This window comes from Trichoderma camerunense, assembly GCF_050948025.1.
Source record: "Trichoderma camerunense strain CBS 138272 chromosome Unknown V8C40scaffold_14, whole genome shotgun sequence".
Classification (NCBI taxonomy): domain Eukaryota; kingdom Fungi; phylum Ascomycota; class Sordariomycetes; order Hypocreales; family Hypocreaceae; genus Trichoderma; species Trichoderma camerunense.
The window spans coordinates 705,225-719,214 of NW_028145356.1; the positions used below are offsets into that span (position 1 = coordinate 705,225).

Genomic DNA, 13,990 nt, shown 5'->3' on the forward strand with positions numbered 1-13,990 from the left:
AAATACAATTGAAGGCTCCGAACGGCGAGAGATGCAAAATGGCACTAAAAAATAAGGATTCAATAGTCTTATTTTCCCATTAGGAAGGTCAGCTCGCAGGCAGCCTGCGCATTGGTGAGCCAGTGATCAGTCTGACAGATCAAATATAGTAGGCAGCATGTAGACTCCCTAGTCCGTTCGGAGTCCAGTTGCCGGATTGTCAGTTTATTGCTGGTTTCTCTATCCGTACTCCGGCAAAGCTAGCCCTAGAGCCCCGGTATGGGTACCTTGGAGGTGGTTTTGCCCATACCACATCCGTCTCACACCTAAATCTAGCCTCCGGGCTCCATTCACCATTTGATCGCATGGACCTATTTTAAGACTGCGAAACAGACCATATACAGCAATGTCAAGCTTCAAACAAGTATGCGCTTTTACTAGACTATTATTTGACTTGGATGGTGCACGAAAAGCCCGCTTCCCCACCACTGCCGTCTCCTCCGTTCATTGTCCCACACAGACAAGGCAGAGCAGCATCCATACAGTAGCTCTGGCTTGGCAAACGGCGAAGCAACACAACAAGCCCTGGGGTTTGTCGGCAAATACCAAAGGCCCGGCAGAATAACCTTAGCCAAAAGTTACTGATGGGTTAATGTCGTAGACCCAAGCTAACCGGCATGTACATGTAGTTTGAGAGCATCTGCGTCCGGGAAGAAGGGGCATGCTTTTTTGGCTCGCCAACATTAACAGAGGTCCACGGGTACCATGATGATACTCATAGGGAAAAAGACATCTCTGGCTTGCAAGTATAGAGCGGGCAGACATGTTCTGCAACTGAAGCCACGATTTCTACAGCGCCATACCACGTAAACTCTCCGAGAAGCTGGAGTACTGATCCAATCCGGATGACAGTTACGTCTTTAAGCTAATCAGGGTGGCTGCTACTGCCAAGGAAGACTTTACTCACGAGGGTGATGCCTTTTATTCCACAAGTTTAGTCCCTGCCCTAGGATGGAAGAGGTATTGGCCTGCATGTACATGTACTCACATCACGAAGAATCCATCAGCACTTTCAATCTTACAATGTGGTAAAAAGGCATATTTTCATAAATTGCACAAAACTTCAATATACAGTAAAAGCTAGACATTATTCCTCCCACAAAGTGAAATAGCACATCCAAACATAACCACAACCCATCAATCCAACGTCATCAATACGTCTCCGGTCCAACTATCAGAGCTTTGCTCCAGTGCCGGCTTTATTTGTTGGCCTTTGGGAAGTTCACCGTTTCAATTTTGGTAATCGTCATGGAAATCGGGAGTCTTTTGGGCTTGAACGAAATCTTATAAGTCTGTGACCAGAGGGTGGCTAGAAGCTTCTCGAACTCCTCTATATCGGTCGTTGTACCGCCATTCTGTTGCAAATTCAAGAAAAACTGATTAGGATCATGAATGGCGAGTTGGAATTTCCAATCTCGGGTCTTCCCGTTCATCTCAGCGGCGTAGTGAACCACAATGGGCACCCGGTCTCTGCCATTAGGATCGTATTCCCTCCATGGCACATAACCCTCGGGCGCAGGCTCTTGAATAATATTGGCTCCTAATCCTGAGCGTTCATAAACCCACGACGCTGTGCGTATGCTTGGCTTTGTAACAGGTGTAACCGGAACCGCGTTAACCTTCTGTCCGCTTATTATGAGGAGGGCATTTGCTATACCTGTGAGAATCTCTTTCTCGATCTGCTGTTCCAGCTGGTATATCCGATCAGCATTTGAAGCCATTGTTGTAGTTATCCACGTGATAATGTTGTAGAACTATCAGAGTTGTAGACGGGCAGTATAATTCTGGTCGCAGATGATGGCTAGTTGAAATGGAAGCAAATGAACTGGGAGATGCTTGAAGAACTGTTTCTGAAAAAGCCTGAGAGATTTAGTTATTTATGCTCGAGAGTCTCCTTTGTTTGACAAGGAAGTTCATTATTTGGAAGAATATCTGGAATTTGTTCAAGCTTGATATGGCGCCGTTCATTGCATCACTTCTACTTGTATAAAAATAAACAAGATTGGATGAAAGCGAACAAAGTTAAGACGAACAGATTCGATTGCAAATCAAAATACATTGTGCCTTCATCCATTGGTATTGCATTTTGAATGCTCTATGAATGCAATGAAGACTCTTAGTCGCGTGGATGTCTGAGCGTCAAAGCCAAGTTGATGAGCAAACAGGCGCGTGCGCAATTGTTCAGCGACTGCTCATTGTGTTCGTTCATCCACCCACTATTACTCAAGTGTGTTTCAGTAATTGCGTTCTCTATAATCGCCATTCCCGTCTGGGATGCGATCCATTTCTATGCTCATGTTTTCTCAAAGACATTTTTGATCCATTGTTTAGACGCAAGACATCTCATCACCGTCATGGGTCTAGCGACTTGATTGAGATGTTTGTGTGCATGCATTCTTTGTGAAGCGAAACACGCAGAAACCACGGTTAAAGAAAATACATGTGATTTTGACTATCTTGAAGTTGCCAGTTGCTCGGACACTATACATGTCTCGGTGCAGGCATGGATGGGACCATGGATTAGTTCCTTCTTCATTGCTTTGTTGTAAGCATGTGAATGTACTAGATTCATGCTTATGTAGGGTGCAGGCAGAGTCACCGCTGAAGGATCATAAAGACTGTAGATCAGATGTTTAGAGGGCTCGATATGTACACAGTATCGGAATTCCGTTAATGGAAGCGAGATAGTCTCATGTGAAAGGCACAGTATGCTGATCGGCTTTGTAAGCCCCATCTAGTCTCCCAGCGTGAGAAAGCTGGCATCGACGCCTAGGTAGGTAATCGAACTGGCCAAGAAGAATGGCATTCATTGCCTGATGTCCACTTGACGGCTCCTAAGCATTTTCGTAGGTACGCATCGGAATATAAGAATATAATGCGGGCACATGGCAAACCTTCCTCATAGCCGATCTCAACGGCCCATCGGCGCATGGGCTCGGCAATCGTACCAGCGGGGCTTGTTGTGTGTAAGCCGGTTGGTGGCGGCTTCCGCAGCTCCATCAGCCCACGCCTTGCATCACTGCACTTGACCTTATGATGTTTGAAGTGGCATGTGTTGGCAACTTGGCACCAATCCCTGGACTTGGCGATATCCCGAACCGTCTGTGATTAAAGGAGGCGCTCGTATCGGGCTTGCCTTGTGCGTTGTTCAACAAGCCTCATTCCTGTGGCGCCGACGTCGGCTCACCGTATTGACTTTACCCTTATAATAGGCAGTGAAACGGCACTCGCCTGAGCTTCAGGGTGTCCATCCACACCAACGAACAACATACTGTACATGTTCATATCCAACAACGCAAACTCACCACAATGTGTATCGTGCTCTTTACAACGGCACATCCCGGCTATTCCCTCATTCTTATTGATAATCGCGATGAGTTCATCCTAAGACCCACGTCGCGGCCGCACTGGTGGACGCACCCAGAGTCGGGCGGCGAGGTTCTTTCATCGCGAGACCTCCAGAGGGCGGCGAAAGGCACTTGGCTCGGCATAACAAAGACCGGAAGCTTGGCTGTGCTGACCAACTACCGGGAACTGGTCAATGATGACGCTGAACACCCGATACACGGCATCAAAAGCCGAGGCCGCATGGTCAATATGTGGCTCGGGGGACTTCCCGATGAAGGCATAAAGAAGGGCGTGGATGAGCTGGTCAAAGACGGCGGTGTCAAAGGCGTAGGGGGCTTTTCTATGGTGTGCGGCAAGCTGAGGCGCAACAACGAAGGCATCGCCATTGTGAGCAACAGGGCTGCTGATGTGAGCGACGTTCCGATAGTCGGATTGGAACCAGATGGCGTCTGGGGTCTCAGCAACACTGTCTACAACGACCCCAACGAATGGCCCAAGGTGACAACAGGAAAACGACTCTTGAAGGAAGTGGCTCTGGAGGCTGCAGCAAAGAATTCCTCCGAAGACGACCTCGTCGCAAATCTGTTCTCCATTCTCGACACAGAATCTATGCCAGAGCGACCTCCGGGATCGAGCTTACAAGACTACATGAACCTGATGAGGCATACCATCTTCGTACCGCCAGTCGGCGACGACGTCAACCGTGAGGAGATGCAAAAGGCCACTGCAAAGGGGAAGATCTTGTGGGCGCATCTGAAAGACGACCTAAAGGCTGCCGAAGAGCTCAAGGCAGAATCAAGGCCGGATGTCACACCGAGCCCGAGCCCACACCCATCCATGGGCTTCGAGGAGGGCATGTACGGAACACAGAGACAGACGGTTCTATTGGTCGACAATGACGGTAACGTAACTTATGTCGAACGTGCTCTTTGGGATGCCAATGGGAACGAGATTCCTCGAGGGGAGGGAGACGTCGCTTTTCGCTTCAAGGTCGACGGCTGGGACGAATAAAGTTGGGCCGCTTTCTCTTTTTTAGGTGGAAAACGGATAGATTTGGGGAAATACACTGGCATAAACGACGACACGGGACTGAGGCCTATGAGCAAGCGAGGTACAAAGTCAAAGCAATAGATGGTGGAAGATGATCAACAGTAGAACTTTCGACATAGGACAGAGGGAGGGATGAGATATCTTGGGGCTCATGATACCTCCAATATTCAATTTTAATACTTGAAATAAACTGATGAAGAATCAGATGTGTCTGCTTCGCGGAATAATTGCGCAACCGAGGATTCGGCCAGTTGGCAGGTGGGTTCTGCCTGGCACCTGACAAGAGGTGCCCATCACTCTGCTGTCAGTTGTTGTGTACCTATTTTTTTTTCTGCATCACTTTACCACGCGCAAGTTTGTCTAAAAACACGACACGTTCTGGAATAAAGCGCGTCCTCGACGGTCTTTTCTTCTCTTCCTGTTGTCGGCTTCAGCCTCCTCCCCTCGTTGTTTGCTGTGTTGCTCAAGAAGCAAACGACCTGATGTTGACCGCGAATCACCATCTATTGTAAGGGGCTTTGATGATATAACACTACCAACTTCTCGAGGTTATTTCACCATCGGCCTTCGCTTTTCTCTTTGAAGCCATATCTATCTGGCAGTTAATCATCGGCATCTTGCATGAACAAGAACGATCCTCTCCCGATACTCGGCTGCCTCTCCAAACACCGGTTGTCCGCTACCATTATCTAGGGATCTTTTCGAGAATTTGGAAGAGTTTCCGAAGAAATCAGAACATAATCGACACAGACACCTTGCTCACAGCTTGTCTCTCAATCATCACCACTCAATGCTCTCGACTCCAGAGCTCACACCAGTAATCTCGTTTGCAACGCAATCGTTCAACTACATCAGGCACGTCATCTTTGGTAACCGTTGCCACGAAATTGAGCAAAATGCGAGGACGAGGAAAAAGTAGACGACCCCTCATCTCTGCGCCCATAGGTCCTGTCAAAAACTCCAGAGGTGCCGATCTTATCCGAAGCGAGAGGCTTGTCATTGTTGATGCCATCAAAGACTGCGAAACAGACAGCTCTGGCTCGACCCTCGAAAGTCACAGCCGTTTGCGAGCGCAGAATTTGGGGTGCACCTCCGACGGCTTTGACAGTGACGGACATTTACAAAGCAGCCCTACCGTCGAAAGCTTTGACATTGCTGCCAAGCCAACCATCAAAGCCGGCCCTGATCCAACATCTTCAAAGAAGCTACGCAGAAGCCTGCTATCCTCCACCTCATCCATACCAAAGCCATCTTTTAAAATAGCATCAGCGACTACGCCACTGTCAGTGCCAATTGTCGCCGAGCAGGATGAGAATATCCCTCCTACGTCTAATGGGTTTCCCCGTTTAGATCCACCAACTCCACGCTTGGTCAATAAACTTCCAAAGTCTCGAACTATGAGTGCCCTCCAGGACTTGAAAACATCTATTTCTCGGCCATCGTTGGCTGCTCGCTCTATCAACACTTCTGCTTTTAGTGGCACCTCTCTCAAGATATCCCCATCTTCTACTCTAAAGGCTACAACTCCTCCCCAGCTTTCAAAATTAAACCTCATGCAGCCATCTACAATATCGCTGGCCAAGTCAGTCCAAAGTTGCTCTTCTGAGGCTCCGTCTATTCGGATTAGCAACGCACAATCATCCGCCTATTGGTCTGGCCGATTTATGGCCCTTCATGACCGATTTTCATCTGAAAACCTTGCCGCAGATGCCCGTGAATCTCGCCAATCTCTAGCCGGCTCGGGTTCAACCCAGGCGAAAACTCCTTATAGCAGCCTGTATCAGCGAACATCCTACCTCCCTACTTCAACCACTACTTCAGCTCTGCGGACTCTCATGACCTCATCTAATACTCCATCAGTCACTGAAGAAGACACACGTTGCCGTCGCGTATTCGATTATCTTGACTCACTTTGCATCACAATCGAAGCACGGCGCTCCCTGCATGCCTGGCAGCAAGCTTACGCTCGTCGAAATGGCCGGCCCTCTCTACTTCCTGAAGGTGGCTCCATGGAAGAAAAAGGCTTCATGGCAAAGATTTTCGGCAGCTCAGTCATCAGAAAGGGCGAGAGGAACAGCTTGACCGGACTGCGGCATGGCTCTTACACTCATGAGAACAAGAGCAAGAGTTTTCTATCTGGGAGCCTTTCTCGATCATCCCGGGGAAACCGTCTCACAATGTCGTGAGAATCACCCTAATTTCGTGTCTCGATTGCTTGTGCTGTGTATAATCAGAGTGTGGCTCACCGCCCAAATGGTTTTGTTTTTCTTGGCGGTGTTTCTTTTTTGCCCCTTCTCCACCCAATGAAGCCTTGGGATAATGAGCCTGGGATATACTAATGGCTTTGGAAGCATGTTGGAATGGAACTGGAAATGGGGCCCTGGAATGTATACGTGGAAAATATTGCGTCTAATGGTTTGAATGAAGTAGCTGTTGCTTGAATTGGAGAGATACGAGAGTCACAAGGGTATGGCAGATGATGTAGAACTACTGTATAGACAGGTCTCGAGGTACTCTAATATGAAATGTTTGATTCATTTGATTGACTATTTCGTGTCTATGCTGATGTTTGTAACAGCGCCCATCTGGGAGCTCCGAATGATTTATGCTTTAGGTTGCTTCCAACTATACTTTTCATATTTCCACGCGCCAAACGCCAATTCACAACATGTTATCAATCTTCAACTGCCAGTCGGTGATAAGCGGGGGAAAGGCAGAAAAGTTCCGTAATTATAAATAATAAAGGGGAAAAAAAGAAAGGCTTATTCCGCTCTCTTCCTCGTCTTCAAAAAATCTTTAATTTGCTCATGCTTATTGGCAAAGAACATCCGTGCATGGTCATTTTTCCAGACCAGCACCCCAATTTCTTCTGAGAAACGCGCGGTATCGAGGTAATCCTTGTCATCGGTGAAGTCCCGAAACAGGAACCCACTCGTCGTCTTCATCCGCTCGTTTTCGAGCTGCCACAAGCGGATCTGGTCGACGACGGTGGGGGGCAAGACGGGCTTGTTTGTCAACGCAGCAGTGCGGTGCATCTGCTCGTGGGCGTGAACGGCAAGGTAGGATATGATTTGGTCGGCAGTAATGCCAAAGTTAATGGCCTGGCGGATAGATGCGCGGGAGAGACGGCCGGCCACCATGTCGGGGAATCGCATGTTGAGCTTGGCGAAGAGGGCGAGGACTGCAATTTGGAGGGCAGATTGGGTATATGCATAGAGACGGTAGTTGGTCTCGATAACGACGCTTCCAGCCTGCTGCTCGCCGCCGCCGCCCAAAGGGCCGAGGGACTGCTGCGAGGTCTGGGCGGACTGAGTAGCAGCTGTGACGCCCTCGCTGATTGTCCGTAGACTGTTTCCTCCACTGGTAAGGGTTGTTGCCAGTCGGGTCGGGAAGAACATGGAGCGCTTATGTTGGGGGATGTAGATGAGGCCGAAATCAACGAGAGATGGAAGCATATTCCGTCGCTCTTCAGTCAGCGCATTCGTATCGTAGGCCCGCCCCAGCTCCAAACTCGCCAGCATGAACAAGAACGAAAGCATGTCGACGGGATCCAGCCCCGAGCTCTTGTTATTGCCCAGAACCTCCAGCCATAGCAAAAGTAGTGTCCAGACTTGCGCGTTTGCCTCCTGCAGTAAAAATGTGAAGCCCGCCTGCGTGATGCCTAGGCTTCCATTCGGCCGCCGGTCGACCAACCGCCCTGCAATGAGAAGCTCCTTGACGCCCTTGTTGGGCCCCGAGCCGTCACCTAAGCTGCTTTTGTAACCGACACTAGATACCACGAAATGCAGCACATCCTCCCACTTCTTACGCGCGTATCGATCGAGGAACGCCAAGTCAATTTCGGGCGGCACGAGCAGCGAAGAAGGCACGCCAAAGGAATTATGGTTTCCACCTCCGGTGAGGGCTAGCCGTAGAGATTTCTTGAAATTTGACATGAGCTGAATCTCCTGCGGTTTCTCTTTTGACGGGGCTGATATCTGGACAATGTGGAGGCTTCGCAAGATGGAGAGGGACTGGTCTTTCTTCCTGTGCCAATATTAGACGCTATGCATTGCCGCCACAAGAGCAGTACTAATCGAACCGTTTAGCTTCCGGCTTCACCCATGTGTCTAAATCCGTGAGAGTCATCGGGTGAGGAAGGAAAAGCATTCTCATAACGAATGTTTTCGCTAGGTGAGGCAGCATGCGCCGGAAGATCGCAAACGTCGTCGAGGGCTGCTGGTACAATTTCTTGAAAGTTGTACCAGGCAGCCTCTCCAGGTATTCGGCGAGATGAAGGGAGGGATTTATAGACATGTTGGGCGGATGCGAGGGTCGTGAGCCGTCAAAAGGCGGTTATGATGTTTGGCGCTGCTGCCTCATGATTCGATCTTTGGAAGTTCACGATCTTGAAGCGCGGCGCGTGAAGATTACGTCACACCTTCTCGGCGCATTATCGGGTAACGGGAGCGATAGCGGATAGCGTCGCCCATCGAGCAGTTGAGGCCATCTCAGTTCCCGAGACCAACATATTGGAATATTCAATCAATTGAATCGATTCGAGGGAAATCATGACTAAAAGGCTTTCTCCTTTCAATTTTACAAAGGCTGTCATGCGGTCCTTCATGGCCGAATCGGGCCTGGAACCCAGGTATGAGCAGACTCCCACGATGGCCATTTACCGAGGCAAAGCCACTAACAACGGGATATAAGACTCCTGCACAATCGGGTATGCATGGTTATTCCAGGTCGGCCAGCAACCTCAGTTAGTGCTGACAAGGCATTCTAGTTTCGATTAATAGATGCTTCTGAGGGCAGAGTCGACTTTGAAGTTGACATCCATAAAGACCACACTTTAAGTTGGCCCTCCATGTCTTTCCAAGCCATCTTACTAACTTCTCCCTTTAGAACCGACTCCAAACCATACATGGAGGAACTATAGCTAGTCTCGTCGATCTCGGGGGATCTCTGGCAGTTGCTTCTACTGGACGATTCGCAACAGGGGTATCTACTGACTTGAATGGTAAAAACATACCCACCTCTTCTGCTGCAAGTGCTCACATCACTGACTTCGCTCACTCAGTGACCTATCTCAGCCCCGGAGGCCGGCCGGGCGATATCCTCAAGGGAACAGCTATCTGTGAGAAGAGTACGTAATGACTAACAAACAAAATGATGATTGATTCTAATTATTTAAAATAGTCGGAAAGACGCTGGCGTACACAACTGTACAGTTTTATAATAGCAAGGGCCAGCTCGCTGCGAGAGGAAGTCATACCAAGCATGTTACCCAACTCCCTTTCTCATGTGCCGCCACTGACTTTAGATCAAGATTTGTTTCGGGAACTTTGGGTCCGGATGGAGCGTTTGTGGCCCCCGCGAAGTGGACGGATGAGGTCGATTAGACGAGAGCGTAGACCCAGCGATAGAACCTAGACATAGACGGATAAATAGAGATCGAGTACTATGTTAGACTCATCACTTTACATATATGACATTTTGTATTCGATATCGTGCAATTCGAATACATTTGTCATTAAAGTCAGTCGTGACGCTACTCAAGATGCAGTGCCTCCTTCAGTACCAATTACATATTATGTATTCAAGACGTCTCGAATCGTCTCGTCAATGAACTCCTTGCTCTTGCCGAACAAACTGTCTGAATATAAGCTCAAATCGACGAAATAATAACCATCTCTCGCCGTCTGTCCCGCCTCTTTCTCAGCCACTCGCTTCAACAGCGCTTGCATCCTCCGCCGACTCTTCAACGCGTCAGCTTTATCCGGCAAGTGTATCTTTGCATATAACAAGAGGAAGCTGGCAATCCCGGCTGCAATAGCAGTCGCAAACGATGTGCCAGATTTGCATCTAAGAGCTTTAGAATTAGAGTTATCCGAAAGATATACTGGCCACGCCGACTCAATAGCTTCACCGACCGTCGCCAAGTTAATATCGTGAGATAAAGCCGTAGGGCTAAATCTTGACCGATTACCATCTGTATCAGTCGCATGAATGGCAATGACATTCTGATCGCGAGCTGGATATGCGCGACCCAGCTTCCCTCCGCTATTCGAGGCAGCGGCAAAAAGCAATACACGTTTAGCATGAGCATTTACAAGAGCATCTTCAAGTTCGTGGTAATCATCCATATTACACGTAGGAAATCCAAATGACATTGATATGATGTCCACTTCCCAAGTAGAGACTGCATAATTAATGGCCTAGGGTACAGTTTAGAACGAGGCTCACTCGTGGCAAATCTCAACGGTATCTGGCATCGGAAGCTTACCTTGGCAATCACGCTGGCCTTTGATGGTGCCTTTTCAGCTATTTTGGCAACATAAAGTTGGACATCAGGTGCATAATCAAGAATCAGGCTCGCCGCGAACGTGCCATGGCCGCTCATGTCAGTAGCCACACGCACGTTTGCTAGCCCACCCTCGCTGAGCCAGTTGTATCTATCTTTAATATTTTCAGAGCGTGCATCAATATATGGATGTTGTATGTCGACACCTGTGTCAAGGATCGCAATTTTGACGTTGGGCAGAATTGAATTCTGGGGAATGAATTTATTGTAGACGCCAAGATATCGAAGTTTCCACAGATGGTAATTTGAGCGCCTGCCGCGCAACATGCGTTAGCAAATCTCTTTACGAGAAATTGAAGATCTATTTTACGGTATAATATATTGGTGTACAGCAGACATAGAGATTCTTGTGACGATATCTTCATTACTTACGATTCATCAGTATGTGCCTCAGAGATGGTTTCATCATCAAAAAATCGAGAAGCCCGGTATTCGTCATCCATCGTCGTTGCTCGAGAGGCATTGTGTAGAGAATTAGTAGCACAATCTGGACAAACATGTTGGCATTTTTCGGAGTATTGGCCAAATAATTCGCCCGCAGAAGATCGTGGTAAATAACCTGGCGACATAGATCTAGGTCGCTTACGATGACCACTTTGTTTGACATCCTGTGTTTGGCCCTCTAGTGTCTCGTTTCGAGCTTGCTGTTGTATACTTTGGTCCCAATTTGCAATATCGATGGTCTTTGCAAACTCGTCAAGGTTGTCACTAGAGATTGAGCTATATGCTTGACTTAGCTCAGTCTCTAATGGCTTGACGATTTCTTGATAAATCTTCGACATTAATATATAATTGTCCAATTTATTTCCATCTTCGTCTTCCCAGATAGTGGGGTCCAGACACTTCTCCACAACGTAATGAAATTGGTAGTCTTCGGGGATTTCAACTTTAAATGCTTCAAAGATAAGACTGACATCAAGATACCTCCATGTAGAGATTGATGATTGAGTATCCCCTTCAGGGTCCAAACCATACTTCTTGGCCAGAAGATCGAAAGGCACAGCAAAGTATAGTTCCATAAGCATCACTGCTAGTGTGACTAGGAGTGGGCAGGGGTGTACTAGATCATCAGGATCAAGTTCGTCCGGGTCGATGCAGGAAATCTGGCTAGATTTGTAGGGACTCGCCAGATGGGTTTGGATGAATGGTTGTAACGGAACGGATGAAGAAGTCGTGGGAAGAAATAATACGTGCGAAGAGTTCCATGTAGGTTGGAGCCACGGAGTATCGTGTAGATAAAGCACAGCATAGCTGAGCATCACACTTAGAATACGCTTTGTTCTCTCAGTGAAAGGATGTGATCCGTTCCTAAGAAGCTGCTCCAATGTCACAGGGCTCTTTGTTCTATCGACTAGAAATGTGCTTCTCTCGGATTGTAGCTTAAATATCTGACCGCCCACGACTTTGAGCTTAAGTCGGTAAGCCGCAGGTTTGATCTTCTCAATCGGCTCACACAGCTGTTTTACCCTCATTTGTCTTATCCTGGTCGCTTTTCTCTGTTCTCTGGGTTGTTCTGTTGGGTTATTGATGTGAATTTGTGCAACAGTCTCTGTTAACTCTTTCACCATGAATACACGAGCCTCCTTCCAATCCTGTTCCATGGAAAGGAACATGTCGAAGTGGGGACAATTGTCCATATCTTCCTCTATACATATCGTATGCTTCCGATATGTACCTAAACGAAGTCGGGCCCTGATATCGTGGGTAGGTATGCACTCGCAGTTGCTACAGGCCATAAAAGCGTTGAAAATGGACTGCGCTGCGTTCCATACGGCGATGGGCGCTGATCCAGCCGCATTGGTGGAGCGCTCTTTGTGTGCCCAGTCAGATTGGTTCTCGGGGTATCGGAATCGAAGCCCCTCCTCACACGCGTCCAACAATTGGATGAATGCGTTGCGTTCTGCCTCATTGGTTCCGAATTCCATGCATGATCTGACGTATCGGAGGGCTGTGCCATCGTCGCTCAGTTTTTGAATCATTTCCCAATGTCGATTGAAAGCGCATAATTTCTCATAACGTGGAGCTCTTGTAAATGCTTCGTAGAGGGGCGGATCGTGAACTTCGAGCGCAATCGCAGATTCCAAGTGATCCAAAGTCACATGGATGAAATCCGCAACAATTTCATTCGCCACCTCGCTGGCGTGCTTCCAATGAGAGTTCACGATAAAACAAAGGGCTTTGACGCTCGCGTAAAATGACTTGAGCTCGCCATGCGTTTCTTCCTTCCACAGGATGTCAGCAGCACCCATGATTGTTTCAGATGCTGTAATCAACAGTTGAACACTACCAGGAGGGTCAGCAGCCACAAAGGATGAAGTCATCTCGTCTCTAGGGGACCCTATCCAGATCCTTTGTATGATACGGTACTTGTGCCCATTTGGATGTATCCCAAAGTTTGTAACAAAGCAAATTTCTTCTTTGTAGATGTTTGCCCGTAAGACATCAACACACGTGCGGGGAATGTTCAACAACGTATTATTTATATGGCTCTATTCGTAGGTCAGGTAACATCCCCAATCTCTCTAACAATATCAAATACTTGTCCCTATACCTAAACTTTGCTACATAAATGTCCCGTCGTATAGTACCTTTACTCAAGGCAGATACCCGTGTGTGACATTGCAGAATTCGGGCGGGGTCGATATCACCACGAGGCCGTACTCGAACGCACGTTCCTCTAGCCTGAGTACTTGTAACGCGGCTACTCACTTTCTTTGAAAAGAGCTGGACCCCAATATCGTGTCAGATATGGCTTCATCAGATCCGAAATCAACGAATATGGTTATTTCTGACTGTGTCAGCCGGTGCCTTAGATCTTTCCAGCGATGTCTCGCCAAAGCAGCATCTATTCATGCCCGGGAGTTGGCCTTGGTAGAAAACCAGCTCGCAAAATTCTCTCTCTGGACTGCTTGCTTTCAAGTTTTTGCTTCAGGTCGAGACTCTTTGGATTACCAGTTACGAGGATCATTTGATACCCAAGATGCCATTATAGGAGTTGTGGAAGCATTGGACTACAGCGTTCTGAACTGTAAGTGTATCTCTAACGATTCATTGTCACCACATTTTCACAATAAGGAATAGAGATAATGAGAATGACTATTTTAGGCACTTCGATATTTAACACATCCACTTCAGTGGCATTAGATGGGCCATTGCCTGCTATAGATGCAAAGTTCAGTTCAGCTCTTCAAACCATTGCGAAACAAA

General features: G+C 47.9%; 6 protein-coding genes across 6 annotated transcripts; 3 read left to right on the forward strand and 3 right to left on the reverse strand.

Annotated features, from left to right (window-relative positions):
- Positions 1 to 1,100: 1,100 nt before the first annotated feature.
- Positions 1,101 to 1,760, reverse strand: V8C40DRAFT_281051 (uncharacterized protein; the record flags this gene model as incomplete). Its single annotated transcript, XM_083221516.1, has 1 exon — positions 1,101 to 1,760. The coding sequence occupies one exon, from the start codon at positions 1,758 to 1,760 to the stop codon at positions 1,239 to 1,241; it is 522 nt and encodes a 173-aa protein (XP_083070927.1). The 3' UTR covers positions 1,101 to 1,238.
- Positions 1,761 to 3,176: 1,416 nt separating this feature from the next.
- V8C40DRAFT_60127 (NRDE protein-domain-containing protein) lies at positions 3,177 to 4,866 on the forward strand. Its single transcript, XM_083223182.1, has 2 exons — positions 3,177 to 3,178; positions 3,252 to 4,866. The coding sequence occupies exon 2, from the start codon at positions 3,349 to 3,351 to the stop codon at positions 4,396 to 4,398; it is 1,050 nt and encodes a 349-aa protein (XP_083070928.1). The 5' UTR covers positions 3,177 to 3,178; positions 3,252 to 3,348; the 3' UTR covers positions 4,399 to 4,866.
- A 467-nt stretch (positions 4,867 to 5,333) lies between these two features.
- On the forward strand, positions 5,334 to 6,878 carry V8C40DRAFT_276247 (uncharacterized protein; the record flags this gene model as incomplete). Its single annotated transcript, XM_083220818.1, has 2 exons — positions 5,334 to 6,488; positions 6,789 to 6,878. 2 exons carry the CDS (start codon positions 5,334 to 5,336, stop codon positions 6,876 to 6,878), a joined length of 1,245 nt encoding a protein of 414 aa, XP_083070929.1.
- A 73-nt stretch (positions 6,879 to 6,951) lies between these two features.
- Positions 6,952 to 8,802, reverse strand: V8C40DRAFT_251207 (TFIIH/NER complex subunit TFB2). The gene is made up of 2 exons (XM_083217143.1): positions 8,519 to 8,802; positions 6,952 to 8,463 (listed from the first exon to the last, which is right to left on the reverse strand). The coding sequence occupies exons 1-2, from the start codon at positions 8,731 to 8,733 to the stop codon at positions 7,200 to 7,202; spliced, it is 1,479 nt and encodes a 492-aa protein (XP_083070930.1). The 5' UTR covers positions 8,734 to 8,802; the 3' UTR covers positions 6,952 to 7,199.
- A 76-nt stretch (positions 8,803 to 8,878) lies between these two features.
- Positions 8,879 to 9,926, forward strand: V8C40DRAFT_251210 (HotDog domain-containing protein). The gene is made up of 7 exons (XM_083217144.1): positions 8,879 to 9,067; positions 9,130 to 9,145; positions 9,206 to 9,271; positions 9,325 to 9,439; positions 9,500 to 9,565; positions 9,619 to 9,697; positions 9,749 to 9,926. The coding sequence occupies exons 1-7, from the start codon at positions 8,988 to 8,990 to the stop codon at positions 9,819 to 9,821; spliced, it is 495 nt and encodes a 164-aa protein (XP_083070931.1). The 5' UTR covers positions 8,879 to 8,987; the 3' UTR covers positions 9,822 to 9,926.
- Positions 9,927 to 9,957: 31 nt separating this feature from the next.
- V8C40DRAFT_281055 (S8/S53 family peptidase) lies at positions 9,958 to 13,104 on the reverse strand (the record flags this gene model as incomplete). Its single annotated transcript, XM_083221517.1, has 3 exons — positions 9,958 to 10,637; positions 10,706 to 10,972; positions 11,389 to 13,104. The coding sequence occupies 3 exons, from the start codon at positions 13,102 to 13,104 to the stop codon at positions 10,011 to 10,013; spliced, it is 2,610 nt and encodes an 869-aa protein (XP_083070932.1). The 3' UTR covers positions 9,958 to 10,010.
- Positions 13,105 to 13,990: the final 886 nt, after the last annotated feature.